Source organism: Selaginella moellendorffii, unplaced genomic scaffold (genome assembly GCF_000143415.4).
Source record: "Selaginella moellendorffii unplaced genomic scaffold, v1.0 SELMOscaffold_18, whole genome shotgun sequence".
Taxonomy (NCBI): Eukaryota; Viridiplantae; Streptophyta; class Lycopodiopsida; order Selaginellales; family Selaginellaceae; genus Selaginella; species Selaginella moellendorffii.
Window position 1 is genome coordinate 618739 of NW_003314279.1, and position 23496 is coordinate 642234.

At 45.1% G+C, this 23496-nt stretch overlaps 7 protein-coding genes across 15 annotated transcripts; 4 read left to right on the forward strand and 3 right to left on the reverse strand.

Moving 5' to 3' along the window:
- Positions 1-271: 271 nt before the first annotated feature.
- LOC9640701 (E3 ubiquitin-protein ligase XB3) lies at positions 272-2590 on the reverse strand. 2 transcript variants are annotated; one of them, XM_024676951.1, is made up of 9 exons: positions 2255-2590; positions 2135-2194; positions 2001-2048; positions 1829-1938; positions 1614-1766; positions 1450-1560; positions 1166-1397; positions 643-1005; positions 272-574 (listed from the first exon to the last, which is right to left on the reverse strand). In XM_024676951.1, exons 1-9 carry the CDS (start codon positions 2447-2449, stop codon positions 491-493), a joined length of 1356 nt encoding a protein of 451 aa, XP_024532719.1. In that variant the 5' UTR covers positions 2450-2590; the 3' UTR covers positions 272-490. The 2 variants fall into 2 exon arrangements, with proteins under 2 accessions (XP_024532719.1, XP_024532718.1); XM_024676950.1 differs by having other exon boundaries at positions 2001-2075; positions 2255-2589.
- A 4952-nt stretch (positions 2591-7542) lies between these two features.
- LOC9640702 (homeotic protein female sterile) lies at positions 7543-11041 on the reverse strand. 3 transcript variants are annotated; one of them, XM_024676990.1, is made up of 3 exons: positions 9082-11041; positions 8864-8921; positions 8537-8691 (listed from the first exon to the last, which is right to left on the reverse strand). In XM_024676990.1, exons 1-3 carry the CDS (start codon positions 10253-10255, stop codon positions 8646-8648), a joined length of 1278 nt encoding a protein of 425 aa, XP_024532758.1. In that variant the 5' UTR covers positions 10256-11041; the 3' UTR covers positions 8537-8645. The 3 variants fall into 3 exon arrangements, with proteins under 3 accessions (XP_024532756.1, XP_024532758.1, XP_024532757.1); XM_024676988.1 differs by lacking the exon at positions 8864-8921 and having other exon boundaries at positions 7543-8691; XM_024676989.1 differs by lacking the exon at positions 8537-8691 and having other exon boundaries at positions 8719-8921.
- A 4046-nt stretch (positions 11042-15087) lies between these two features.
- Positions 15088-16721, forward strand: LOC112346968. The gene is made up of 6 exons (XM_024677015.1): positions 15088-15120; positions 15246-15404; positions 15456-15767; positions 15856-15911; positions 15972-16126; positions 16636-16721. The coding sequence occupies exons 1-6, from the start codon at positions 15088-15090 to the stop codon at positions 16719-16721; spliced, it is 801 nt and encodes a 266-aa protein (XP_024532783.1).
- A 59-nt stretch (positions 16722-16780) lies between these two features.
- Positions 16781-18553, forward strand: LOC9640703 (phosphoglycerate mutase-like protein). 6 transcript variants are annotated; one of them, XM_024676883.1, is made up of 11 exons: positions 16781-16861; positions 16998-17038; positions 17096-17166; positions 17224-17331; positions 17392-17471; positions 17552-17720; positions 17788-17862; positions 17918-18006; positions 18056-18175; positions 18233-18277; positions 18333-18553. In XM_024676883.1, exons 3-11 carry the CDS (start codon positions 17113-17115, stop codon positions 18469-18471), a joined length of 879 nt encoding a protein of 292 aa, XP_024532651.1. In that variant the 5' UTR covers positions 16781-16861; positions 16998-17038; positions 17096-17112; the 3' UTR covers positions 18472-18553. The 6 variants fall into 6 exon arrangements, with proteins under 6 accessions (XP_024532651.1, XP_024532647.1, XP_024532648.1 ...); XM_024676879.1 differs by having other exon boundaries at positions 16781-17038; XM_024676880.1 differs by having other exon boundaries at positions 16929-17166.
- A 10-nt stretch (positions 18554-18563) lies between these two features.
- LOC112346928 (phosphoglycerate mutase-like protein) lies at positions 18564-19968 on the forward strand. The gene is made up of 9 exons (XM_024676884.1): positions 18564-18662; positions 18722-18829; positions 18896-18975; positions 19028-19190; positions 19250-19324; positions 19374-19462; positions 19531-19650; positions 19704-19748; positions 19802-19968. The coding sequence occupies exons 1-9, from the start codon at positions 18609-18611 to the stop codon at positions 19917-19919; spliced, it is 852 nt and encodes a 283-aa protein (XP_024532652.1). The 5' UTR covers positions 18564-18608; the 3' UTR covers positions 19920-19968.
- LOC9640445 (ABC transporter I family member 17) lies at positions 19912-21068 on the reverse strand. Its single transcript, XM_002972014.2, has 4 exons — positions 20976-21068; positions 20612-20929; positions 20320-20507; positions 19912-20258 (listed from the first exon to the last, which is right to left on the reverse strand). Exons 1-4 carry the CDS (start codon positions 20992-20994, stop codon positions 20007-20009), a joined length of 777 nt encoding a protein of 258 aa, XP_002972060.1. The 5' UTR covers positions 20995-21068; the 3' UTR covers positions 19912-20006.
- Positions 21069-21714: 646 nt separating this feature from the next.
- LOC9640704 (microbial Terpene synthase-like protein 13) lies at positions 21715-22853 on the forward strand. Its single transcript, XM_002971811.2, has one exon. The coding sequence runs from the start codon at positions 21723-21725 to the stop codon at positions 22797-22799; it is 1077 nt and encodes a 358-aa protein (XP_002971857.1). The 5' UTR covers positions 21715-21722; the 3' UTR covers positions 22800-22853.
- The last annotated feature ends 643 nt before the right edge of the window (positions 22854-23496 follow it).

Sequence of the window (23496 nt, forward strand, 5' to 3'; positions counted from 1 at the left end):
AGTAGTCTAGCTATCTATCTAGTATCGAATCTTACCTCTCGCATTCATTACAAGTGGGAGAAAGGTAGGGGCTTTGGAGAGATGCCCTATAGCCATAGCCAGCCGAGGAGTGCTCCCTCCTCCATCCAAAGTACTTTCTCTCCGAGGAAAGCACTCTCAATTAAGAACGAATGCTCCTGGGCTGCATTGCAATGCGACACGAGCGAAGGATCCATTCATTCATGCTCAATCCATCCGGTCGCCCCTCCCCGACGACGAAGCAACGAGTGAGAGCAAGAGAAAGAAAAAGCTTTTTAAGGGAGTGGCAAGAAGTTCATGAGACCATCGTCGGGTCTGCACGGCCGTTGCCGGGCATTGAATGACAATCAAGGCTCGACACGGACAAACGCAACAGCAGCGACTCCGCGAGCAAACGCTCTCCAAAATCTTTGCTTTCGCGATCGGTTCCTCTACCTCCTAGGCCTGGCAGCACGCACAAAAACTTTCAGCTCTACACCCACCGGATTGACACTTCTTTCCCTTTGTTTAATCCACTCGAGTTTGGTGGTGGTGGAGCATCGCCTCCTTCCATCTCCTGCAACGAGAAGAAAAGAAGATTAAAGGAATGATCAAACACACCAACGTGCCATGATTCCGCCATACCTCATGACTAAGTTGACGAAGAACAACCGAAACGCTCGGCGAGAGGGGTTTAACTCTCCTGGATCGCCTGGACGACGACGACGACGATTGGTGGTGAACCTGCTGCTGCTCGTCCCGGCAGCCATGAGATATCGATGATGGAGCCAGCACGAGCGATGCAATGTCCTGCCTACAAAACGGACATGCTAGTGCTCCCGGCGGTGATGACGACGACGACGAGGAGCCGTGACAGCAGAGCTTGAGAGCACAGGTTGCACACATCTGGTGGCCACAGTCCTTGACTTGGATGGTGCACAAGTGGTCGAAGCAAATGCAGCACACGTCCTCGTCCTTGATGGAGCTGCTCCCACTAGCAGCGAGTTCCTGTCCACAGCAGCAGCGAATTAATCTGTGCTTCTCTTGCCGTGTCACTCGCTCACTCGACGGAGATCATCCACTCAATCGTCCAAAGGAAAAAGAAAGAGAACAAAGTCTCTCGAGACCACTCGCACTCGTGGGGACAACAGTGAAAAGTTTGTCTTGCCTGGGATAGATCTCGCTCTTGTTGATTTTGTTTTCGTGGTCGGTGCTGCTGTCGGTGGTGCCGCCGGTTGGCCTCGCGTAGAGCCGCCTCGAGCAGCTTCTTGGCCTCCGGCTCCAGCTCCTTGATGAACTTGAGAGACGATGGCCACACCAGCGGCTCTGCTGCGTTGGGATTGAGCAGAGCCGCGCACGCGAAGTTGTGGTACTCGTTGGCCACTCCGTAAGCAGTGAACCTGTGAAGCAAACGATGATGAGAAAGAAGAGATCTACGTTTGATGCGATCACCCTTCGTTGTCACGATGCCTTCGGTCTGCTCCCCATGAGAGGAGCGCTTGCACGCATTCGACCGAGCCTCCACGAGCAGCAGCATGCAGCGGGGACATTCCGCCACCAAGTCTGACCAAGTCGAAAGTTTTCTCTTCTGTAAGACAGAAAAATGGATGACTTACTCATTGATCTGGCCATAAGGAATCGTTCTCGCGGAGACCAGCGCTCCGTTGCTTAGAAGTTCCTGGACGACGGCGGCATGGCCGCTCAAGCTGGCCAGGTGAAGAGCAGTGATCCCGCTCCTGTCTTGCGCATTCAGGAATCTCGCCAGACCCCTGGAGAAAGCATACAAGTTGGCCATCGGGGAAACAAAACGTTCAAAGGATTTAGAACGTACCAAGTACTTGAATCGGCTGCTGCCAAGATCTTCTGGACGCACGAAGAGTTTCCTCCCTTGGCAGCATAGTGTAAGCATGTTCTTCCGCGTGACGAACCAAATACAATTATCTATGGACCAAACGGGCAAGCAAAACTCGTTTAGAAGTCAATCCTGAGTGTAAGTTCCTTACATTCGCTCCGGCGCGATCGAGAAGCCACTCGGCACAAGCCCATTTCTTCTGCTTGCAAGCAAGCATCAAGGGTGTCTGGAATATGACTTGGAGCACTTACTTCTCACGCACAGATGATTCACGAGCGTGCTTACCTTGCCATACCGATCCAGAGGTTCTGCATCGGCGCCTCGCTCGAGCAATGCGATCAAGACCTGATGATCAAAAAGAGAAACCGAGCCATTGAAAAGAGGTTTTTTTTTGGTCCACCATACCTCGAGCTGACCAATGGAGGCCGCCAAGTGCAAGGGCGTTAGACGGCGCAGGGACCGAGCTTCATTGAGTAGATGTGGATGCTGCTCCGCCACATTCCTCACGCCACCCACATCGCCCTTCCGAATCGCTGCAAACAAGGCATGGGCTTCGTTGCGTTCTTTGTTTGGAGACAAGCTCCACAAGGCGCAAACCATGATCGCCCACAAACATCACAGGGACCAGACAAGCCCTGAGAAAAGATCCCGCCGTGTGACAATAATGCTGTGGACTTCAATGGGGATCCCAGATGGCTCCCTAGCTGCTCTTTGATTTGTTTATAAAAAATCTGTCCCGGGTCATCGTTCGACCGAGAAAAAGGCTGCGAGAAGCAACCAAATTATATATAATATGCGATTGATATAAGATTTAGTAACAAGTGGAATGGTGCCTTTTTGCACGACACTCTGATTAACAGATGTTTTCCACGAGCAAACGCCAAGTCCACACGGAATGGACATAATCATCCCTCTGCTGCATCAAAGTTAATTATTTTGATGTCTAGTCCTTTTATTTCTTCCCATAAAAATAAATTCTATCATAGAGTGTAAACATATAAACTTTTTCGTAATGGATTGCACATATATATTTATAAATATATATGCAGATATTTTTGGCAGTGAATATACCTAGAATATGCTTGGATATTCTAGGATATTCTACCATCTAACAGTTGTTATTCATTTTGATTAATCTTGTATTTATAATTATAAACATGTTTATAGTTTATAAACATACTTAAACACTTTCTAGTATATTCTTTTTTATTCTACCATCTAATATAAGGTTAGTCTTGTGTTTATAAATTATAAATAAACTTTTATTTGATAAATTGAATTAATAAGTAGGAATAACACTACTTTTAAGCAAACCAAATGTTCTACATGCAACACATAGCAAATTATTTTTATTTTTGAGTTCTATGAAAAAATATTATGCACATAATCACCTTTCAATTGCTATAAAAACTATTAAAATGTGATAATATATATATGTATAATATTTTTGCATGGGATATACCATGTATAAATTAGGCATGACATTTCAAAATTGCCAACTATGAATTTAATGAGTTTTTATCTCTTTTTTTCATTAAGTGTGAATTTATGATCTTCTAACTATGGCATTCTCTCTCCTCTTTTACACATGCTCCATTCAACTCTCATATTGCACAGTTGTGCCTCATTTTTTGTGGTTTAGAAACATTTAATATATTTTAATGTAAAGCATGGTGCTTCAATTACTTTTGCAAATGTCATTTCTTGTGGCTTATTTGAAGTGTGATGTATAAAGGCAAGCATAAAGCCTTTCTTTGGATTGAGTGCAATGGTTTTATATGAGCTAGTGAATTGTGTTGTAACTATGGTAAGGTATTAACTTTATCAATTTCTAATATCTCTAATCACGCATGTAAGATTATGGCATTTTAGTGGTTTGTTAGGCTTAAACATATTGCAAAGCAATAGCATAAGGTTTTCTTTATTGAATTTTTGCTTCTTAGCTTAAGCTTCATAGTTGTTGTAATGATTGTGTAAGGAGTGATGAGCATTGCAATATAAAATTTGCATATAAATAAATAATTGATTTATATATATTCATTTTTAATATATATGCTAATGTGTGTGTTCTTTATTCTAGATTTTTTTTGTGCCCGAAAAGCCAAGAGTTTTGTGCCAGTATGAATAACATACACTTGAGTACATAGTTGTAGTGTGACAATTTACTACCTTTTTGGGTTTAAAAACTTATATTGTTTAGATAACATTGACACATTTTCAAAACAAGCCCTTTATTGGTATATTTTGAATTTCAAAATATACACAAGATTATTCACTTATAAAACCACATGTAATTTTCATCATATATCCTATAGTGATTTACTATAGAATAACTACGGAGCAAAACCTAGCCCTTGGGGCCAAGAGCAATAGAACAGAACTTGAGTTTTAAAGTCTTAAGCCACTAAATAAAGGGAAGCAAAATACATGAATATGGAGTGATATTAGAATATGTTTAGAGCATCTAGTATCTCAATACCAAAGACTAATATGCAAAACAAAGCCAAACAGAATTTAACTTTATTTCAACATACTAGTGGTCTAACACGAGGATATAAGTATTCCACTAGCTAGCATGGTATAGGGTTTAGACCCAAGCTGGATACAAAACAAGAACAAACACACTCTCTACATGCATAATTAATAAATCTAGACACTTTTTATAAATAGCTTATAAAACCAAATAAGATTAACATGGGGCATGATAATGAGGGTATTTAGTGGACACAATAAACTATCATGTAGTGATATTAAAGGAGTAGTGCTCAATATGTGGGGGTTCTTAACAAACCAATACAAAACAAAGTAAAAGATAATTAAAAAACCAAGTTAAGTATGCTTTAGCTAAATAAACATTTAAAAATTCCTTCCTTATGCTCATTAAGCCAAATATAAATATTAAATATAGTTTAGTAACACTTGAACAAGAGGGATTGATAAAAGGAATTAGTAGTACCGACCACCTGCCATTATGGTAGTAAAAAAAAAAATATTTGAAAGGACTCACTAATAAGTAATTTTCGATATTCACAATCATATTCATGACATGCTCCTCCCTTGAGAAAATCGACATCCTTATCGGTGCATACTCTAGTTTACACTACCACTAAAGAAATAACTCAAGAAAAAGTTTATCAATTTAAATAAGTTAGAGGATTACCTCTCCATCTAACCCAAATACATTACCCCTTCATTGAGAGGATGACTACTAAGAAGAAGATCACACCTATCAAATTTGATTATCAATTGCTAGTGGCTTCTATCCACAGTTTTAAACCACAAAAATCAAGTTAAGCAACCCACCCAAGAAATTCAATGAGATAATAGACACCTAATGTGGATCTAATGCAAGCTGTGCCTAGTGCTCAAAACAATCCCATTTTTTATCCATTAGCCAATTCTTCCTTCTCCATGATATTATGCTTTATATCAAATTGCCTAACAAAGCACATGAAAAATTTATATATGGTATTGATGTATACAAAACCATGTAATTTCCCAACAAAGCATATGAAGAATTCATATGTGGTGTTGATGTATACAAAACTATGTAATTGCCCATGCTAAACCATGTTTTCATGAACAGCCAAAATTTCTACCAAAAACATTAGGCAAACATTAAAATATTTTTACAATTTTTTAAAGGAAGTTGTGAAGAGCTCAAAAAGGAAAAGTTTTACTTTTTCCTTAAGCAAATTTCTAAGTTACACCTAGAATATACTTATATATTCTGGGATATTCTACCATCTAACAATTTTTCATTTAGATTAATCTTGTTTAATAATTAATAAACATGTTTATAATTTATAAAATTTTCTAAATACTTTCTACTATATAATGGTTTATATGCAATAAGATTAATATTGTATTATAAAATATAAATATGTTTGAAATTATAAACATTTATTTGATGAATTAGGATTAATAAAGTGTACTACACATGAACAACATTGCTATTAAGAAAATCAAATGTTTGCTGCATACAATGTGCAACAAATTATTAACTAATACACCATAAATATTAAGTTTCATAAAATAAAAACCCAAAAATTAAAATATTAATTATTCAACAATTAAAATTCTTATTCTTAGCAATAGAAAGTGTTTATACTTCTTGAGTGATAGAAAATGGAAAAGCTGAACAATCAGTCTTGTAATATTTTTGGTAAACATATTTAATATAGTCTATAAAATTTAATTTTTGAGTTTTATTCAAATTCTACAGTGTTTAATGATAAAAGTGATTCAATTTAGTTCAAAATTTTCTCTTTATATATATTGATACAATGTTAAGTGTTCCATAACTTATATATCCTAGAATTTCATAAAATTATGCATATATTCTTTTCTCTCTTTTAACACTTTATTAAGTATTAAAGTAAATTTATTAATCTGTAAAATTCTCGACCTAGAATAACTATTTGGCAGAATTATATTTTATAATTAACACTAATGAGTAGTTATAGCACTTACTGTTGGTGGTAACGTGGTGGTTCCTCCAGCATTGCCACCACACCCTCCAAGTATGCCTTTGCAAGAATCTCTTTAATCACTAAATAAATTATACTAAAACTGTGAGGTCTAAGAAAGATCAATTAAAACTATAATTTTAATATGTATTATTTGATACTATTGTGCTAAATAAAGAGTATGAATATAATACAATTACTAAAAAATATTATTATAGTCATCATCAAGTTTGTACACCTATTTAAACAATATAATATAATCCTTTAAATAAATAATAAACTTTTTATTTTTTACTTATAAGTAAAATATAAATAGATTAATAACTTATTTTAGCATAAAACTTATTTTATAAACTAGCAAAAAGTTCAAATTTTAAATTTTAAAATAAAGTAAAATAAGACTGTTATTTGAAAAGGAAAATGATATAATAAACTAGAATCTCAAACATAACAGTTTTTATTTTAAGTTAATCAATTTGAACACATACTGAGAAAAATTATTTACTTGCTACAATAATTATCGATAAAGTTCAATAGGAATATAATCCAATCAAGGAAGTTATTACAAATGATTTAACTTGCATTGACACTAGAGAGAGGCAAATAGCTGGTCATGTTCTTCTTTGCTAGATACAAATTATAATAATAATTCAAAACAATTCATCCTTGAATGAAATATTTTGGATTCTAAAGTAATAATTGCTTGTTATTACCTTTTGAATTTTTGAAATATATATATTGTGAGGTCCAATTGTACAACTACAATGCTGTATACTAATATTAGTATAGTGGGATTTTGGTAGTTGAACCATTTGCTCTTATATATAAGTTAGGGTTTTTGGGTTAATTGATATACATATTTTTATATTCCACTATGCACTCATAGTATTATTTAAATTAGAAATATGTATAAATACAATATGAATTTATAAATGAATTTTAACCATTAGATAGATAGTATATACTAATCAATTTAGTTTATAAACATATCTTATAAAATCCTTCACAGTTTTAATGATTTGCATGTGTAAGAGGTTACTCCTTTAGATTAAAAAACTAGAAAATACAGTGGATTTGGAAGTAGAAATTCCACAAATTTCTAATAATTGCCTCTTATTACATGATCATGGGATTGTTCTTTTGAATCCATCCAATGATTTATTAGAAAATGTTCTTGATGAAATACTACAAATATATTTTACTAGAATAGTTTTATCTATAATATAATCAAACTATCTTCTTGCATAAAAATATTTGAGTGACATTGTAAGTTTACGAATAATCAAATCGACTATCAAAGCCACGACAATTGCAAACGCTTCTAAAAACTTCTCCCACATATAGTTCCAAGCCAGACCCAGAAATCCAAGCAGGTAAGAGCATTCAAAGCTTTTGAAAAGCTGTGAAGGAGACCATCTGCTGAAAACTCTGGTGACAATGGCCTGGAACATATTCGAGGTACCATTTTGTACCTGCGACGAGGCAACACTTGGGCTTGGACGGCTCGGCCCAGCGCTACTTGTGGTAGCACGAACGCTGCTTCCTTTGAGCTTGAGGAAGCTCTTCCAGCAGCTGATCCGAGCGGAATAGTCCACCCTCCTCCAAATCCCAGCACCATGACTCGCAGGTCCGCCATGAGGGGCCGGGCCAAGAAGCATGAAAATTCTCAGGTGGAGTAGCACTCCCTTCACCTTGGCTGTGACTGTCGCCTTGGCACGCATCTCATCGTCTCGCTTGCCCCACCACAGGAAGCGCCGCCTCGCCCTACCTTTGAAGCTCCACGAGAGGCCGCAACCCAGCGACCGGAACGAGAGACGCATCCTGTGAAGAGCAGCCATAGCCAAAGGCGGACGTGGCAGTTTACCGTTGAAAACAATCCGACGTGTCAAGCACACATGGCTTGGTTGAGACCGTTGACTTCTCATTGCGAGATGAATCTTTACACGCTCTCGCCACGAGCAACAATTCTAGGACAAATAAATTGTCACTCTACCTCTCTACTAGAGCTTTGGTGGAAGTGGTGACTGTGGCTCTGGCTTGATGACCCTCCTCCATGAAACATTGGATCCAGCTGCAAGAGCTGCGGAGGGGTGGGCGATCCTCCAGTTGCTGTTGCTCCTCCTCCCACGGTAGCAGCGGCAGCAGCACCACCACCACCACCTTGCTGGAGATCACCCAGGCTGGTCGTGTCGCCACTGATGCTTCCACCAGCATCAACGCCGTGATCTTGCAACACTCCCTTAAAGATCCGGCCCCCTATTCGGACCACTGCCTGATACGCAAACTCGTCCTCCCCACCGTCCTCCACGCTCGTCACCTTGACGCACTTAAAAACCGCCTGGGCTCTCACCTCCGAGGGCAAGCTGCCTGCATCTGTCGCAAACAAATGCAAAGCTGAGTACGGATTATATGTTCAGTTCATTCATTCATGAATTCATGAATTCAGAGAGCAATCTTATGCAAGCTTTTCAGTTTAGCAGCTGCTCTCAGCTGCATGGAGCATTCAATTGCCCGGAACTTAAGGTGCTTTTGGTGACAGACAAACCTGACTAGTTGGCTGCAGTAACACTTTGGTTTCTCTTTTTCCCCCTGTACTTTGATTGCTGAGAGCAAACAAGAGGCAAGGTCCTTCAGAGATTCCTCACGCTCTTAGGCCACGCCTGCCTATATGCATCCCTAGGTTACAATGCAGTCGTGAATGATGCATGCACTGCCCAGGAAAAAGCAAGCAAATGGCAGTCGCTTCGAGAAGAAATAGCGTACCTTGCGGCTGCCTGGCGTCACTGTGAGGGGAATTGGAGGTGTTGGTGGTGGTGGGGGTGACGGCGGTAATATCCTCGTCTAAGATCATGACCTGCTCGGCCGAGGATTGTTGGTGTTGCAGCTGAAGCTGTTGCTGCTGCATGGCAATGACTCGGTTCCGCTTGGATTTGGGACGGGGCTGGCCCGATGCGACGGCTGCAGCCTCGGCGAGCTGCCGCTCTCGTCGCTTGGCAGCCGGGACCCAGGTGCTCCTAACGTGTGTGGAGCACTCAAAACCTCGGCTCTTGCAGCAAGTCCGGCACCTCTGGTACACGCAATCCTTCTTGGCCTGGTTGCCGCATTCCTTACAGGTGCTGCTCCCGCCGGCGCTGGCCGTGCTGGAGCTGCTTGCCAGCAAATTGTGCTGCTGTTGCTGCCCAGCTTGTTGAAGCTGCTGGTGGAGCTGATGATGCTGCTGCTCGTGCTGGAGAATCGGCTGCAAGCCCGATCTGTGGAGCTGAGCAACAACAGTGGGAGAGTCTGGCCTTTGGTGATGAATATTCTGCTGTTGTTGATGATGCTGTACATGCTGTTGCTGCTGCTGCTGAGCGTGTTGCTGCTGCTGCAGCTGAAGCTGGTGCAGTTGATGAAATTGCGCCAGCTGCTGGTGGTGGTGGTCGGGCCATGAACGCTGCTGGGGTGCTAAGAGGTTCATACCTCGCACGTTCATATCCAGGGTGTTGGGTTCGTCGGATCTGCTTGCCTGCGGCTGCGGCCTCGCCATATGCTTGGGAATTACGAGACCCGCCGTCTCTTGCTCTTGCCTTGCCGGCGAATCGCGCAAGCCATATGCCACTGGACCTGAGCTGAAATGCGGAGGCACCCCTCCTGCAGAGCGAGCTGCCCCAGGCCAGAAGAATCCCCCTTCCAGCACGTGTTGCTGCTGCTGCGGATGTGCCGGTGGCTGCCTCGAGCTGGGGATCGACTCGTAAGGCAATCTGTTAAGCTGGTAGAATTGGTCGTGTTGATCTCTACTAATCGCCATAGCCACGGGCAGTCGGCTGCCCATGTACGAGACGAAGGTGGGGGGAGCAGCCCGACCTTGTTGCTCTTCCAGGTCCAGAGACAAGGATTGCTGCGGTTGCGGTTGCGGCTGTGGCTGCTGCTCCGAGGATGATCGCCTGCTTGCAGACATGCCGACGGGTTGATGATGCCCAGCAGCGCAGGGCGTCGAGGAAGAGGGATCCCTGCCGACGATCAGGAAGGGGTCCTTGTGTGAGGACGACGAGGACGACGACGAAGACGACGGCCCAGCAGGTGCTCCTGCAGCACTGAAATGCTGCTGAGCTCCAAAAATGAATGGGAGGGCCGCTCCATCGCTGCGCTGGGTGGCCGTGGAGAGGTAAGCTCCATGGAAGCGATTGTCGAGAGCGCGTCTCCAGCTTTCGTCGCCTTCACCTCCTCCTCCTCCTCCTCCTCCCTCTGCCGATGAAGTCCCAATTTCGTCCCGTGGTAGCCTTTCTTACATGTATGAATCTTGCTACAAGCTAGCTTTTGCTATATAGCTTCGCGCGCTGCTGGCTCGGAACCATTCCCCGTGTTGCCATGGACACAGCTCCTCCATTTCTCGTCCATCTCTCCGCCGTACAGCCCACGGGCACGAGATTATAGACGTCCGAGGCAAATCCATGAATCCGTTTGCTCTATTCCTGTGCTAGATCGATGCAAATCTGGTGTCGCGTTTTGGATTTCGTTAGAAAACTTAAGAAGATATGTTAGTCCAGAAATTTTTCCAGCGAATTTGATCAGCCGATGGTGGGAGTCGTCACGCTAGACGCGGAACAAGAATCGCTCGCCTAGATCTCTACCTACGCTAGAACATTGCAGCCATAGCTATTCTACCACAATGAACTCTACAGTAAAACGGAGGAACGAACAAACGAATGTAGGCATCCATGCCTCTCTTTGCCATACGACCGTGTATGGGGGGGGTCCTGTCTACGTGGCTTACATGATTGGATGTGAAATGGATGTGTTGAATGAATGCTTTGGCTGGGATCCAGTGTTTATACGTTTCTTTTACCTTTGTTTTCCTCTCTTTCAATGCTCGAATTGACTGAAGGATTACATGGACTCGAGTCAAGAAAGGCGGTCTGTCTGTATATAGAAATTTAAGAGCAGCTTAGAGGGTGTCTAATGATCCGACCACATTGGAATCTTATGCCTTGTTTATCAAAAGTTTGGTCGCTGCAAGCAAAGGCTGGTTTTTTCCACGTTTTGTTTAGAGAGGCCAGAGTCTTCCACGCTCCACAAGTACGTTATGAGAGGGTCTACATGCACCAACTTCTTTTCTTCCAATGTTCCAAGGAAGGCGACGACTGCTTCTCTCAATCGATTCATTCAATTCTTTCTCTCGTATCGTTTAGATTGAAATAAGAGTTGTAAAATTCCGGGGTGGGCTCCCGGCCCATATGCGCCGACCACATTGTCGTTACCTGGTGATGGATCAACCGCACTTACCAAACTGACTAAGCTAGCAGTGTGCTCGCATTTAGAGGCCTGATCAAAGGAGCGGGAGGTATTAGCTTTTGGCCAGCTCTTCTTGATGCTTTCAGAGAAGAAACCAAACACACCAAGGCAAAGCGAAAGTAGACCACGAAATCAAGGAAAACGATGTGCCAATATTGTTTGATTTCAAAGCAGAGAACTGTTAATAGCAACGTTGGAACATGCTCCTTTCAAAGAAGCTTCCATATTCGATACATACAGAGATAGATGATCTATACAGATGAGGAGAGTCGTCCTTGTCCGCCTTACATTACAGCACATCCAGATCGGATGAGAAAACAAACAACAAAAATCAGGTTGTTAAGTTGCACTCCAGCTATAGTTTTTTCTTCTGATATAAAACAACCCAGGGATAATCTCTCTCAATCACTTGCCAGAATGACCCTTGTGCCGAATTGTGTCATGGACCACACCACACCAAATGATTCTTTGAGCATGAAATGCTGTGGGAGAGAAGGAAGAGAAAACAAAAAAGTCTTGGAATCACACAGCCTTCAGGTTGGAGGGGACCAGCAACGGGACAAGGCGAAAACAAAGGTGGTGGAGGTTCGGCGGAAAAGTGTTAGAGCTGCGTTGCCCTTTGCATCAAGTGCAATCCAATCCTCTCTCCTTGAATCCCCCCGGACCACTAGAACAAGTCTCGATTCACGAGAGCAGCGCAAGGACGGCGCAACTTGGGTGTGTAAATTAGTCGACTGAGTGGAGGTCCTCGGCGCCACGTACGGTTTTGTGTTTGTGTCAGCTTTGGCTTGCTTCCATGCATTGGCGATCATGCATGCCCATGCATAATGCATGGCTGGATCGGATCAATCGCTTTTGTCATCCAATTAATCCGCCAGATTTGCTCTTCCAAATCCCGGACTTGATCATTACTGACCATATCAATCATCAAAACACATGCTCCATAGAGTCCCTCGTCCCCCGTTGCGCTGAGTTAGTTCATCGCTTTGCGTTTCCAGAGTCCGTGTGGCTTTGCTAAAACCCTCCGGAGGAGCTCTTACGCTCTGTTTCATCACCAGTTCATGATTCGCTTGCAATCGCAGCAAGTTCAGGCTTTTGTGGCATGCGTTTGTTCCCATCCCAGTGTAGATTTTCGATACAAAGCAGACCTCCCAACTTTTTACATATGACTATTTAAATTGTGTGTGTGTGAGTCTGTGTCTCAATCTGATCAGATCAGAGCTGAGCCTGGCAGCAGCCAGTGCTGGAGCCTGGACACTGGTATGCTGCTGCTGATCAAAAAAGAAAATTCATTCTTTCAGAGGCACTGTTTTTGTTGCTGGCTGCTCTCGACTTACTGGGGCATATTTTCGCAATGGATCCTCCCCCGCAGTAAGGACGATCAAATCATGACATGCGCGCATTTATGACGCATGAACAGTGATTCAACGTATGGATGGAAGCAAGGACACGGCAAAATGTCCACAGAGATACGGTAACCGGTAACAAATGTTCAACAACGTATATAACACCCTGAGACGCAATAAGATTGGCTTTTGCAAGAGAGAGATGAGAGGCATAAGCTCCAAGTCGCTTTCCCTCTGAAGAGTTAGCAGACCGGACAATTTACAAAACTGGGATCCTCTCCTCTCGTGTAACTTCCTTGAATTTCTGGTGTGCAAGGGTGTTAGTTGGCTGTCTCTGTTACGGTACTATACTTTCCTATTGACACTACGGAAGGACTTGTCATGTCTCCTCCCCGCTGGAAGTTTCATCAATGTATTCAAGTGATGATTTCTACTTATAAGACATCAAGGTTATACAAGATCATCGGATGATCATGGGTTTTTGCAAGAAGAAGGAAAAAAAAAAAAGATTTTATGGTCACCGTGGCGTACTTTGTAAGCGTTCAAGATATCCTCCAAAAAGAACGATCCTTTATGTCATGTCCAACTTGGCTACATGTATATACTGCATGAATCTAAGGAGCTCTTTGGCTCATAATTCAGACCAGCAACCACAGCCAGCGACAGAGTCAGCCGGCAACAGCAACACACACGAGTATATGGCCTGTAAATTTCCTGTCAGGAAGGAAAACACAAAAACAAAAAATCAAAAAAATAAAAATAAAAATAAAAAAGATGGGGAGACAATGACAATCCCGCATCAGTCGGTATATAATCTCATGTTTTTCTTTCTTCTTACTTTCTAAAGAAGAGCCATGCCAGGCCAGCCTTTTGAGCCAGGGGAAGAAATATACACTGTGTCTCTCTTTTTTAATGTAACTCGATCCTGCCTGCTACTTTTGTTTTGGAGTGCAGTCAGTGAGGAGAGGCTCTGTCTTTTCATACATCAGTGTTGTAGTGCTACAGACAACAGCGCCAAGTGGATCGAGATATATATGTTGGTGTTGTTAAGCTTGGAGCGCCTTTGTGGCGGTCGTATAATATACCACCACTATACTATACTATACTATATTGGTCGTGCTATACTGACATACTCCAGCCAAGAAGAGCTGACTTCTCCCCCGATCTTTTGTTTCGTGGTGGTGTTGGTGTTGTTGTTGTTGCTCAAATTGGTTCTTAAGGATCTGGTTCTTATTGTTGTTGTGTAATGCCACTGTCGATATCATGCTGAGAACTTAAAGGAACTCCACTCTCCTCCCATTGTTTTTACTGTTTAGACTTTCTTCTTTGCTTGTCAGACACACGCAGAGACGCACCATACATTACTTGGAATAAAAATGCAAGAAAAAGGAGAAAAAGTTTTTCACGGTGCTGTTGTGTCGTTGTCCGGTTTGCTCTCGAGATTCCTATTTCCTTTTGTGCAGTCTTCTGCTGAATTGCAATCGGAGGTAATGCTGTCATCACCTTCACAGCTTTGAGTAAGTAGCCATTGTAAAGAACATATAGTTTTCACTGCAGGGACAAGCTTCCAAGAACAAAATGCCTACATCACATAGAGTTGACCTCTTCCATGTACTAGTAATAATAATACCATGACGAGCATTTTGTCTTTGAGAATTTGTCTTTGAGTAATGGTGCTGCATGCAAGTATGCATATTCACCAAGGCGATCACGCTCTTGCTGCGAAATCTAATCAAGCTCATGTTGTCTTGAGAAAATATTGAAACTTCGTCTACTCTTGGGGGAATTCATGCGGCACATACTCTATACGTATGGTCTCACACGTTACATATTGCATGCCTCAACCCAAAGATCATGACGGGTGACGGTGGATGCTAGTGAGAAACTCGAGCATTATAAAACTTCGGGTTGCCAGAGAAGCAGTAAAGTTTGAAGATAAGGGCGTTACTTGTCCACAGTTTGGTGCATCGAAAGAAAGATGGAAATGCTATTTGACGATGGTCTTTAGGGACAAGTGTCGGAAGTGCCAAATGAATTGCGTTTCTGCTGGGAATTGCAGATGCAATTGGCCTGAATCTCGGCCGCCACTCACCAAGGACAAAGATTTCGGCTAGATCGCGAGGAGGATCGGGCAGTGGACTTACAAGAGCGCATGGTATCACTTCCGCGTAACGGGATCAAAACGGTGGGCATGAATTTACTTCTAAGTGACATTTTGGCAAGGTCATAATTTTGGAGGTGGTGCTTTTTTCCTCCGGTGTAAACTTAGCTTTTAAAAGGTAAATCCTTAATCTGCTATTTTTTCTTCAGGCCATGGAGAAGGAGTTGAACGCGCCTGTGCTTTGTGCTGCATGGGCCAAAAACGGGCATATAATCTGCGGTGGTGGAGGTGGCAATCGACACATTGGAGCCGCCAACTTTCTTGTTGTCTTGAACTTTGACGCTGATTCCCTGCGCCTCAGTGATCCGGTTAGTTTTGTACACAAATACTCCGTAATTGATCTCTTGGTTTCTGTCTAGCTCTATACGTTTGACACGGACGATGAAGTTCCCAACATTTTGGCCGTCCATCCCAACGGAACCGACTTTATGTGCTCCTTCATTGCTAACCGAAGGCAGACCGATTTTTCACGATTATATGTTGTGGTCCTACTGATCTTGTACAGACACGATGGAAAATTGGAGATTTTGAGGCTCTTTTGTGACGAAGAGGAAGGGAAGCGTATAGAAATTGCTGCTGATAGGGAACAACTTCAAGCTTTGAAACATGTCAACGAGCAGTCCGCCTTGAAATTTAGTCGGGATGGGAGCTTTCTCGCAATGGGTGGAAAGGTACCACTTTGCCATCTTTCCTTTCTTGTTTCCAATTGAAGCTGGTTAGAACGGGCATCTGCAAGTCTTCGAATGGCCTTTGCTAAAGCTTGTTCTTGACAAGCCGCACAAGGCAGACAAAGGGATAAGCGATCTGGATTTCAGGCAAGCAGTTTGATCATCAACTTTCGATTAAGTTTTCTCTGTTTTCTAAAATGTTAGCAGGGATAACTCTTGTCTGGCGGTGACGGTTGATGGGCGAGCTTGCGAGCTATGGGATCTCACAAAGAGGTCCCAAATAAGCACGATTCCTCTTCCTGGAGCAACGTTTGGCCGCTTCTCTCCAGGCGATACAAACCTTCTCCATTTGGTAGCCCAAGGCAAGTTTTTTTCTCTTTCCATCCGTCTCTTTTCATGTCAATGATCTAACTTCCAGGTCAAATCATCACCTGGAACACCGTAACGTCTAAGCGTGTCCGAGGGGCCAGAACTTGGGGTGGCAATTCGGCCATTGCTGAGATGCAAAACGGATGCTTGGCAGTGTAAGCTTTCCGTCACCCTTTAAATTCCATGGCTACTTACAGCAATGCTTGCGCAGTGGAAGGCCTTCAGGAGCAGTGACGCTTCTAACAGAAGACTTGCAAGGTTTCTGGCAATACAGACGCCATAAGAAGCTCGTGTCTTCCGTACAGGTCTCGAGTGACGATAGGTAGCTACGACTGTTTGAGATATAAACTCACTCTGATCTTTGTTCTTGTTCCTAGATTTTTGCTCTCGGCTAGCGAAGACCACACTGTAAGAATCACTCCTAATGACAAAGGTTGGTTTCACATTGCTTGAATTCTTTGAATTGCAGTTGTCTGAAATACGTGATCTTGTTTGTCTATAGGATCGGTGCCCGACCTTCTAGCTGCAATATTCGCGATTGCAGCCACCGCGGGTATCGGGGCGCTTTGCGTGTACTTACACCAATAAGAGAGTATATTCCGGTCCGAGGATATTCCCGGCGTGATGCTTGTTAGGGTACACGTGGCCAAAAGGTTTAGCAATGTTCGCATCGAGGAGGAAGGAGGAGCGCTGATTTGAGAGGAGAGAGGGCGAGTTCCATGTGAAGCGTGAGTGCTTGCAATCTATGCCTGGACCGCGCATTGTCTCATCGCTGCCTGGTTTCCCAATCTCTAGCAGTGGCAGTAGCTCATTCCATCCCTCGCATTTCTCCAAGTCTTCCGCGCCAGTGATCTTTTGCCGCAGGCGCAGGCACGGCGCTAGCTCGAGAGGCAAGAAGAGGAAAGGTACATGCGCTTGCTTGACTGAGCTGCCGGGCGTGAATCCTTCTTCCTTGGTGGCAGCCGCCTCGCCTGGATCCATGGAGCCGGCTCCGTCCTTGTATCCCCTCCACCGCTGCAAGATCATCCACCTGGTAAGCTCACATCTTCCATCCAGAGCATCGCGAAGGTTTTGGATTTCTTTCTTGCAGGTGAGACATGCGCAGGGATTTCACAACGTTGCCGGTGAGGCGGACCATCGTGCGTACGAATCCTACGAGTTTCTCGATGCGAGTCTCACTCCAATGGGCTGGGATCAAGTAAAGTTCTTGTGCCATAGCTTTTCCAAGATCCTTCTTTTTCTTCTCTCTTTTGCAAAGGTTGCGAGGCTTCGAAAGCATGTCATGACTTCTGGGATCAAGGAGGCTCTTGGATTGGTGGTTGTCTCTCCGTTGACTCGGTGAGTGGATTTTTTCCTTTGGTTCCCTGGCGTAATATAAGGTGGTCTTGTACAACTCCGGCGTGGGTATTGATTTTCAGAACCATGCAGACAGCAGTGGGAGTTTTCGGTGGGAGCGATGTGAAAGACGGTGTGAAAGAAGAGAATCCACCTCTGATGGCCGAGGGAGTCGGGAAGGCTCAACACGCGGCGATTTCCAGCTCGGGCTGTCCAAAGTTCGTAGCAGTCGAGTGGTGTAGGGAGCATATGGTAATGCATTCCACCGTAAAGTTCCTTTGGTTTTTTCTCACACAATCTTTTCTCTTTCTTTGTCCAGGGCATTCATCCTTGTGACAAGCGTAGTCCTATCCGGGACTATAAGAATCTGTTCCCCGCAATTGATTTCTCGGAGGTAAGAAGTAGCTTTGTTGACAAGAAGGGGATCCAAACCTTGTTTTGTTCTCCAGATAGAAACCGACGAGGATACGTGGTGGAAGTGTAGCTCCAGAGAGACTTCCGAGGAGCTCCATGCTCGCGGCAGGAAATTCATAGAGTGGTAATTCTGTTGCGCCTCCGGAAGTTCTCTCACTCGCGATTTCTTTCAGGATACTAAATCGCGACGAGAAGAGAATAGCCGTCGTCTCGCACAGCAGCTATCTGATCCACCTCCTCGAGTTGTTCGGCGAAGATTGCTCTCCACTCGTCCAGCAAGAGATTCGCTCGCCGTAAGCTTTGAACTTTTCGTGTTTTCTCTGACTGAATCCTTTGCACTCGATGTCTAGTTACACCAATTGTGAGCTCCGGACGGTCGTGCTCGCGGATAGAAGGCGAGTATTCTTCTACTTTTGTTTCTATGTTCTCAAGTTTTCCTCGGTTGTGTAGAGCTACGAGCAAGATTTCGGCGTCTAGTGACTTCCCTGGAGGTGTTCCAGAAGGACCCAGTGCTGGCAGTGATTTGGCGGATGTGATCGAAGATACTGGCAAGGAGCTAGAGGATGCAGTTGAAAATGGATCTCTCTGAGCTCCATCCACATTTCTCTCTTTTATATTTTTTCTCACTCTGTCGAGAGTACTACTATAATCAAGCCACAAAGATTTGTCCATAATTTGTCCTATGCTTCAGTGTTACATAGTCTGGGTAGGGCTCTTAGGAGGAGAATGGAGCAAGGGCCGACGCTCCTCCCTCTCCAGCACTGCAAGATCATCCATTTGGTAAGCTCCCATCTCTTCCTCGGCTTGCGTTTGAGCTTTGTGTGTGCTACAACTACAAGGTGAGACATGCCCAAGGATACCATAACGTTGCTGGAGAGGTCGACATCGCCTCCTACAATGACTACGCTCTGCTGGATGCCAGCCTCACACCCAATGGCTGGAACCAGGTAGATCTTTCTCTTCGTCTCGGCAAGCAAGTTTTTTTCTTCTTCTTGTTGCGTGCTGTTTGAAAGGTTGCACGACTCAGGAAGCATGTCGTTGATACTGGTCTCGGAAATGGCATTGAATTGGTAGTGGTATCTCCTCTTACTCGGTAAGACCAGGACAGCCGTGCCCTTCTTTCAAGCTTTCGATTTTGCCGACAGAACTTTGCAAACTGCTGTGGGAGTTTTTGGAGGTGGTGAGTTCGTTGATGGCGAGATTGCACCACCGTTGATGGTGAATGGAGTGGGGAAGTCTCCTCATCCAGCAGTATCGAGTGCACGGTGTCCTCCGTTCCTTGCACTGGAACTTTGTCGAGAGCACACAGTTAAGCTATTCTTTCGCGCTCCTCCTTTTGCATAATTTCTTTTCTTTTCCTCGAGCAGGGAGTGCATCCCTGCGACAAAAGGAATCCCATCAGCCGGTACAAACTCGAGTTTCCAGGAGTAGATTTTTCCGAGGTCTGATTTGTCTCTCCTGCTTCGCGATCATCTTTGATTTGCTTTGTAGATCGAGACTGACGAAGACGAGTGGTGGAATGCTGATATCAGAGAGCCTGACGAGGACCTCTGCCAGCGCGGTCTAGAATTTTTAAAGTGGTAAGTGATGCGAGAAAAGCTATAGATCTCTACCTGCAGAACGGAACTTGTTCTTCTTTGTTGCACAGGCTCCTCCGGCGTGACGAGAAAGAGATCGCTGTTGTCTCTCACAGCGGCTTCTTGACACACATGGTCACCTTGTTTGGCGACGACTGTGGAGATACTGTCCAGCAAGAAATCCGATCTCGGTATGAGCTCAACTTTATATTGCTTTTTGACTAACGTACAAACTTGACTTTAGATTCGCAAACTGCGCTCTAAGAACAGTGATCCTGACAGACAAGAAGTAAGTGGAACCACGTTTCCTTGAGATTTCACTTGCTTTTGTCTTGTGGCTAGTGGTTTCACGAAGAAGCCGTCGCAAAGTATCAACTTTCCGGGAGGAGTTCCACCGGGGCCGAGCTCTGGCAGCCACCTCAAGGACAAAATCGAGAGAAGCCTCTCCCAGAAGAATTAAAGTTTCTTCATATAAATCATAAAGAAAAGCACTGCTGGTGCTGATGCAAGTTTTTTCTCTAAAAAACTGGGAATGGTGGAGGATGATTCAGGACGCGTCCAAGAACTGCCTAGCAAGAGGGTGGCTCGCGTTCTCTAGCTCTCCAGGCGTGACAATCTCCACAATCTGTCCATTCACGAGCAAAAAGACAACGTCGGCCATCCTCTGGACCTGGTTGATGCTGTGAGAGACGAGCACTAGCGTGAGGCCTTTGTCCTTGCACAGCTTCAGCAGCGAGGCTTCTATATTCTGGGTGGACACCGGATCCAAGCTACTCGTTGGCTCGTCCAGCAACAGCACCTATAACGATCAACACCGCATTAGGAAGGACCTCTTCGCCAAGAGCATCACGACTCCTTACCTCTGGACGATTCGCTAGAGTTCTCGCGAGCGCTACTCGCTGGGACTGGCCGACCGAGAGGCCGTGGACGGGCTTGTCAGCAAACGAGGAATCCAGATCGGCTTGCTGGAGTAGAGCAAGCACCTCGCCATCTTCCAGAGTTTTGCCTCGGAGCTTGGGTCCATAGCGAACGTTGTAGCTCACAGTCCCTGGATCACAGCTGATGGAACAAGTGAGTGGCCGGAGAGAAACAAATCTAGGTGGCAACTTCCAAGAGAAGAAGGAAAGAACTCCAAGAGCACGACCGCATTACCTTCGAAGAGGCACGGAGTCTGGAAGAGCATTCCCACGCGCCGGCGGAGGGCGATCACGTCGAGCTTGGTCACGTCCTGGCCGTCGAGGAAGATGGTCTGCGCGGGGGGTTCCCAGAGGCGGTTGAGCGCCCGCAGGAGCGTGGATTTGCCGCTGCCGCTGGGGCCGATGATGCCCACCACGGCGCCGGGGAAGACGTCGAAGGAGAGATTGGAGAGGATGGTGTCGCCCGTGTCGGCGCGCCGAGAGAGACGACGCACGCTCAGCTTTGGGTACGACTTGGTGCTGGGAATGTTGAGGAGATGATCCTTGTCTTGCTCTGTCCAATCAGGAAGTAAGAACAAGGAGGGAGGGAAGGAACTGACCTGTGTAATCGTGCGCCATTCTTCTTCTTCTTCCTCCTCCTCCTCCAATACCTAAAATCAAAATGCGGGTGGTATCTTTGTGAAGGGGAGAAAGTGCATGACCGGATTGACCTTTTCTGACCACCATTTTGTGTGATCTAGTATATTGTTCTATCTTTATGCTGTTTTGATAGGCTCGGATGCAAGAATGCAATTTCGGTTGTGTCTTCTTATATGCTCCTATCATAAGCTCCTAAACTTGATATATGCTCCCGATGTGTAGCTCACTTTGAGACCAAATTTGTGTGAGAATGAAAGTTCCAATTGCGCAGTACAAACTTGCACAAGACCATTGACATAACCAATTGCAGTAGCAGAAAACCCAGAATTATCAGCACAAGATCCATGTTCCAAAACGCTAGTAGCACTAAGTTCACTCGTTCAAGACGAAACTTTCTAAAATTTGTCGTGGTCGTCGATGAACAACAAAAACATGTATTGTGTTCTTGTCAGCCATGTACAACCACACTTTTTATACTTGTGATGGTCGTCAATGAACAACTAAAACAGCTATTGTGTTCTTGTCAGCCATGAACAACCACACTTTCTAAACTTGTGGTGGTCGTCGATGAACAACAAAAACATCTAGTGTGTTCTTGTCAGCCATGAACAACCACCTCCAAAAACACGGCACGGCACCTTGAGTATAAAGAAGCTGGTCTCGTTTAAGCGGCATATGGTGCTTTGAAGTATATAACAGCTGCCCCCATGAGGAGCTTCAGCAGCTTCCACATCTCCCCAATGAAATGCAAGCCTGCATTGCGAGTCCATCCATTGTGTGACAAGCTCCAGATGGAAATGGACCGCTGGTGTGTAGACTTCGCTTCGCCAGAGTCCTCGGACGAGGAGATGAGGTCCTTTATAGCTCAGAAGCTGCCCTTTCTCTCGTGCATGCTCTTCCCCACAGCGCTCAACTCAAGGATCCCATGGCTGATCAAGTTCGTATGCTGGTTCACACTGTTCGATTCGCTCGTCGACGACGTCAAGTCCCTGGGCGCGAATGCCCGAGACGCGTCGGCGTTCGTGGGTAAGTACCTTGAAACCATCCATGGAGCTAAAGGGGCGATGGCGCCGGTGGGAGGCTCGCTCCTCTCGTGCTTCGCCTCGCTGTGGCAACACTTCCGCGAGGACATGCCGCCGCGGCAGTACTCGCGCCTGGTGCGCCACGTGTTGGGCCTGTTCCAGCAGTCGGCTTCGCAGTCCCGGCTCCGCCAAGAGGGCGCCGTCCTCACGGCCAGCGAGTTTGTGGCCGGGAAGCGCATGTTTAGCTCGGGGGCGACGCTGGTTTTGCTCATGGAGTATGGACTGGGGGTGGAGCTCGACGAGGAAGTGCTCGAGCAGCCGGCCATCCGGGACATTGCGACGACCGCCATCGACCACCTCATCTGCGTCAACGACATCCTCTCCTTCCGTGTGGAGTATCTCTCCGGGGACTTCTCCAACCTCCTCTCCTCGATTTGCATGTCCCAGGGCGTCGGATTGCAAGAGGCGGCGGACCAAACTCTCGAGCTGATGGAGGACTGCAACCGGAGGTTCGTGGAGCTGCACGACTTGATAACCAGGTCGAGCTACTTCTCCACCGCTGTGGAGGGCTACATTGACGGCCTTGGCTACATGATGTCCGGGAACCTTGAGTGGAGCTGGTTGACTGCCCGCTACCATGGTGTGGACTGGGTAGCGCCAAACTTGAAAATGCGGCAGGGGGTGATGTACCTTGAAGAACCACCACGTTTTGAGCCAACTATGCCACTAGAAGCTTACATTTCGTCTAGTGATTCTTGCTAGACAAGGAATGCCATGTATATGCATGCAAGGTTGTAAACTGTTTATTGTTTTCTTTACTGGTCCTTCTTGTTCGTCATCTTCATTCTTCTCTCTATTCTTGGTCACAACTCTTCTCCAGCAATTTGAAGCGTGATTAATAATTAAGAAACTTTGTAAAAGGAGATATAGTTCTTGGAAAACCTATAGGAATCCACATTTTTGTTGCATCAAAGCCAAAAATCAAATGCTGCCCAGCATAAACTCATTAAATAGATTGCTTAGCATATTTGATTTAATTTGTATTCTATTCCGATTGATACAAACACTTAGTTTCACCTTACTTGCTGCCAAGAAGCAAGATGTGGGACAAGGGGTGGCTGCTGCTCTGGAAGAGGAAGAAGAGGAGGGAGGGAAGGAGTAAACAAGAGGGGATGTGGAGGAGGAAGGGGAAAGGGAAGAAGGGGAGGAAGCAGGGGAGGCCGAGGTGGCCGAGGTGGTGGTGGAGGAGGAGGAGCAAGAAGAGTACTAGCAGCACCACCATCTGCTGTGCAAACCAGACCGGGATCCATAGCCAGAGCTCCCGGCTGGGCAACGTTGCTGAGGTTAAACTTACACGAGGAGCCAACCGGCAAGTTGGCACCAATCTTGGCCAGCCGGTCGGCGGCCTCGTTCCCAAATAGCCCAGCGTGCGCTCGCACCTTGAGCAAGTGTACGTGCT

Excerpts from the sequence above, each read along its gene's own strand:
- LOC9640701 (XM_024676950.1), bottom strand. The coding sequence starts at position 2,449 with ATGGTTTGCGCCTTGTGGAGCTTGTCTCCAAACAAAGAACGCAACGAA. Across the intron at positions 2,195-2,254 it reads CCTCCATTGGTCAGCTCGAG|GTCTTGATCGCATTGCTCGA; the intron begins GTATGGTGGACC and ends TTTGATCATCAG. Across the intron at positions 2,076-2,134 it reads CTCTGGATCGGTATGGCAAG|ACACCCTTGATGCTTGCTTG; the intron begins GTAAGCACGCTC and ends GTCATATTCCAG.
- LOC9640702 (XM_024676988.1), bottom strand. The coding sequence starts at position 10,255 with ATGTCTGCAAGCAGGCGATCATCCTCGGAGCAGCAGCCACAGCCGCAA. Across the intron at positions 8,692-9,081 it reads TGACGCCAGGCAGCCGCAAG|ATGCAGGCAGCTTGCCCTCG; the intron begins GTACGCTATTTC and ends TGTTTGCGACAG.
- LOC112346968 (XM_024677015.1), top strand. The coding sequence starts at position 15,088 with ATGGTATCACTTCCGCGTAACGGGATCAAAACG. Across the intron at positions 15,912-15,971 it reads ATAAGCGATCTGGATTTCAG|GGATAACTCTTGTCTGGCGG; the intron begins GCAAGCAGTTTG and ends AAATGTTAGCAG. Across the intron at positions 16,127-16,635 it reads TCTCCATTTGGTAGCCCAAG|GATCGGTGCCCGACCTTCTA; the intron begins GCAAGTTTTTTT and ends GTTTGTCTATAG.
- LOC9640703 (XM_024676878.1), top strand. The coding sequence starts at position 16,879 with ATGCCTGGACCGCGCATTGTCTCATCGCTGCCTGGTTTCCCAATCTCT. Across the intron at positions 17,332-17,391 it reads CTCCAATGGGCTGGGATCAA|GTTGCGAGGCTTCGAAAGCA; the intron begins GTAAAGTTCTTG and ends TCTTTTGCAAAG. Across the intron at positions 18,007-18,055 it reads GGCAGGAAATTCATAGAGTG|GATACTAAATCGCGACGAGA; the intron begins GTAATTCTGTTG and ends GATTTCTTTCAG.
- LOC112346928 (XM_024676884.1), top strand. The coding sequence starts at position 18,609 with ATGGAGCAAGGGCCGACGCTCCTCCCTCTCCAGCACTGCAAGATCATC. Across the intron at positions 19,651-19,703 it reads CAGCAAGAAATCCGATCTCG|ATTCGCAAACTGCGCTCTAA; the intron begins GTATGAGCTCAA and ends ACTTGACTTTAG. Across the intron at positions 19,749-19,801 it reads GTGATCCTGACAGACAAGAA|TGGTTTCACGAAGAAGCCGT; the intron begins GTAAGTGGAACC and ends TCTTGTGGCTAG.
- LOC9640445 (XM_002972014.2), bottom strand. Across the intron at positions 20,508-20,611 it reads GACTCCGTGCCTCTTCGAAG|GGACTGTGAGCTACAACGTT; the intron begins GTAATGCGGTCG and ends GCTGTGATCCAG. Across the intron at positions 20,259-20,319 it reads CTCTAGCGAATCGTCCAGAG|GTGCTGTTGCTGGACGAGCC; the intron begins GTAAGGAGTCGT and ends TGATCGTTATAG.
- LOC9640704 (XM_002971811.2), top strand. The coding sequence starts at position 21,723 with ATGAGGAGCTTCAGCAGCTTCCACATCTCCCCAATGAAATGCAAGCCT.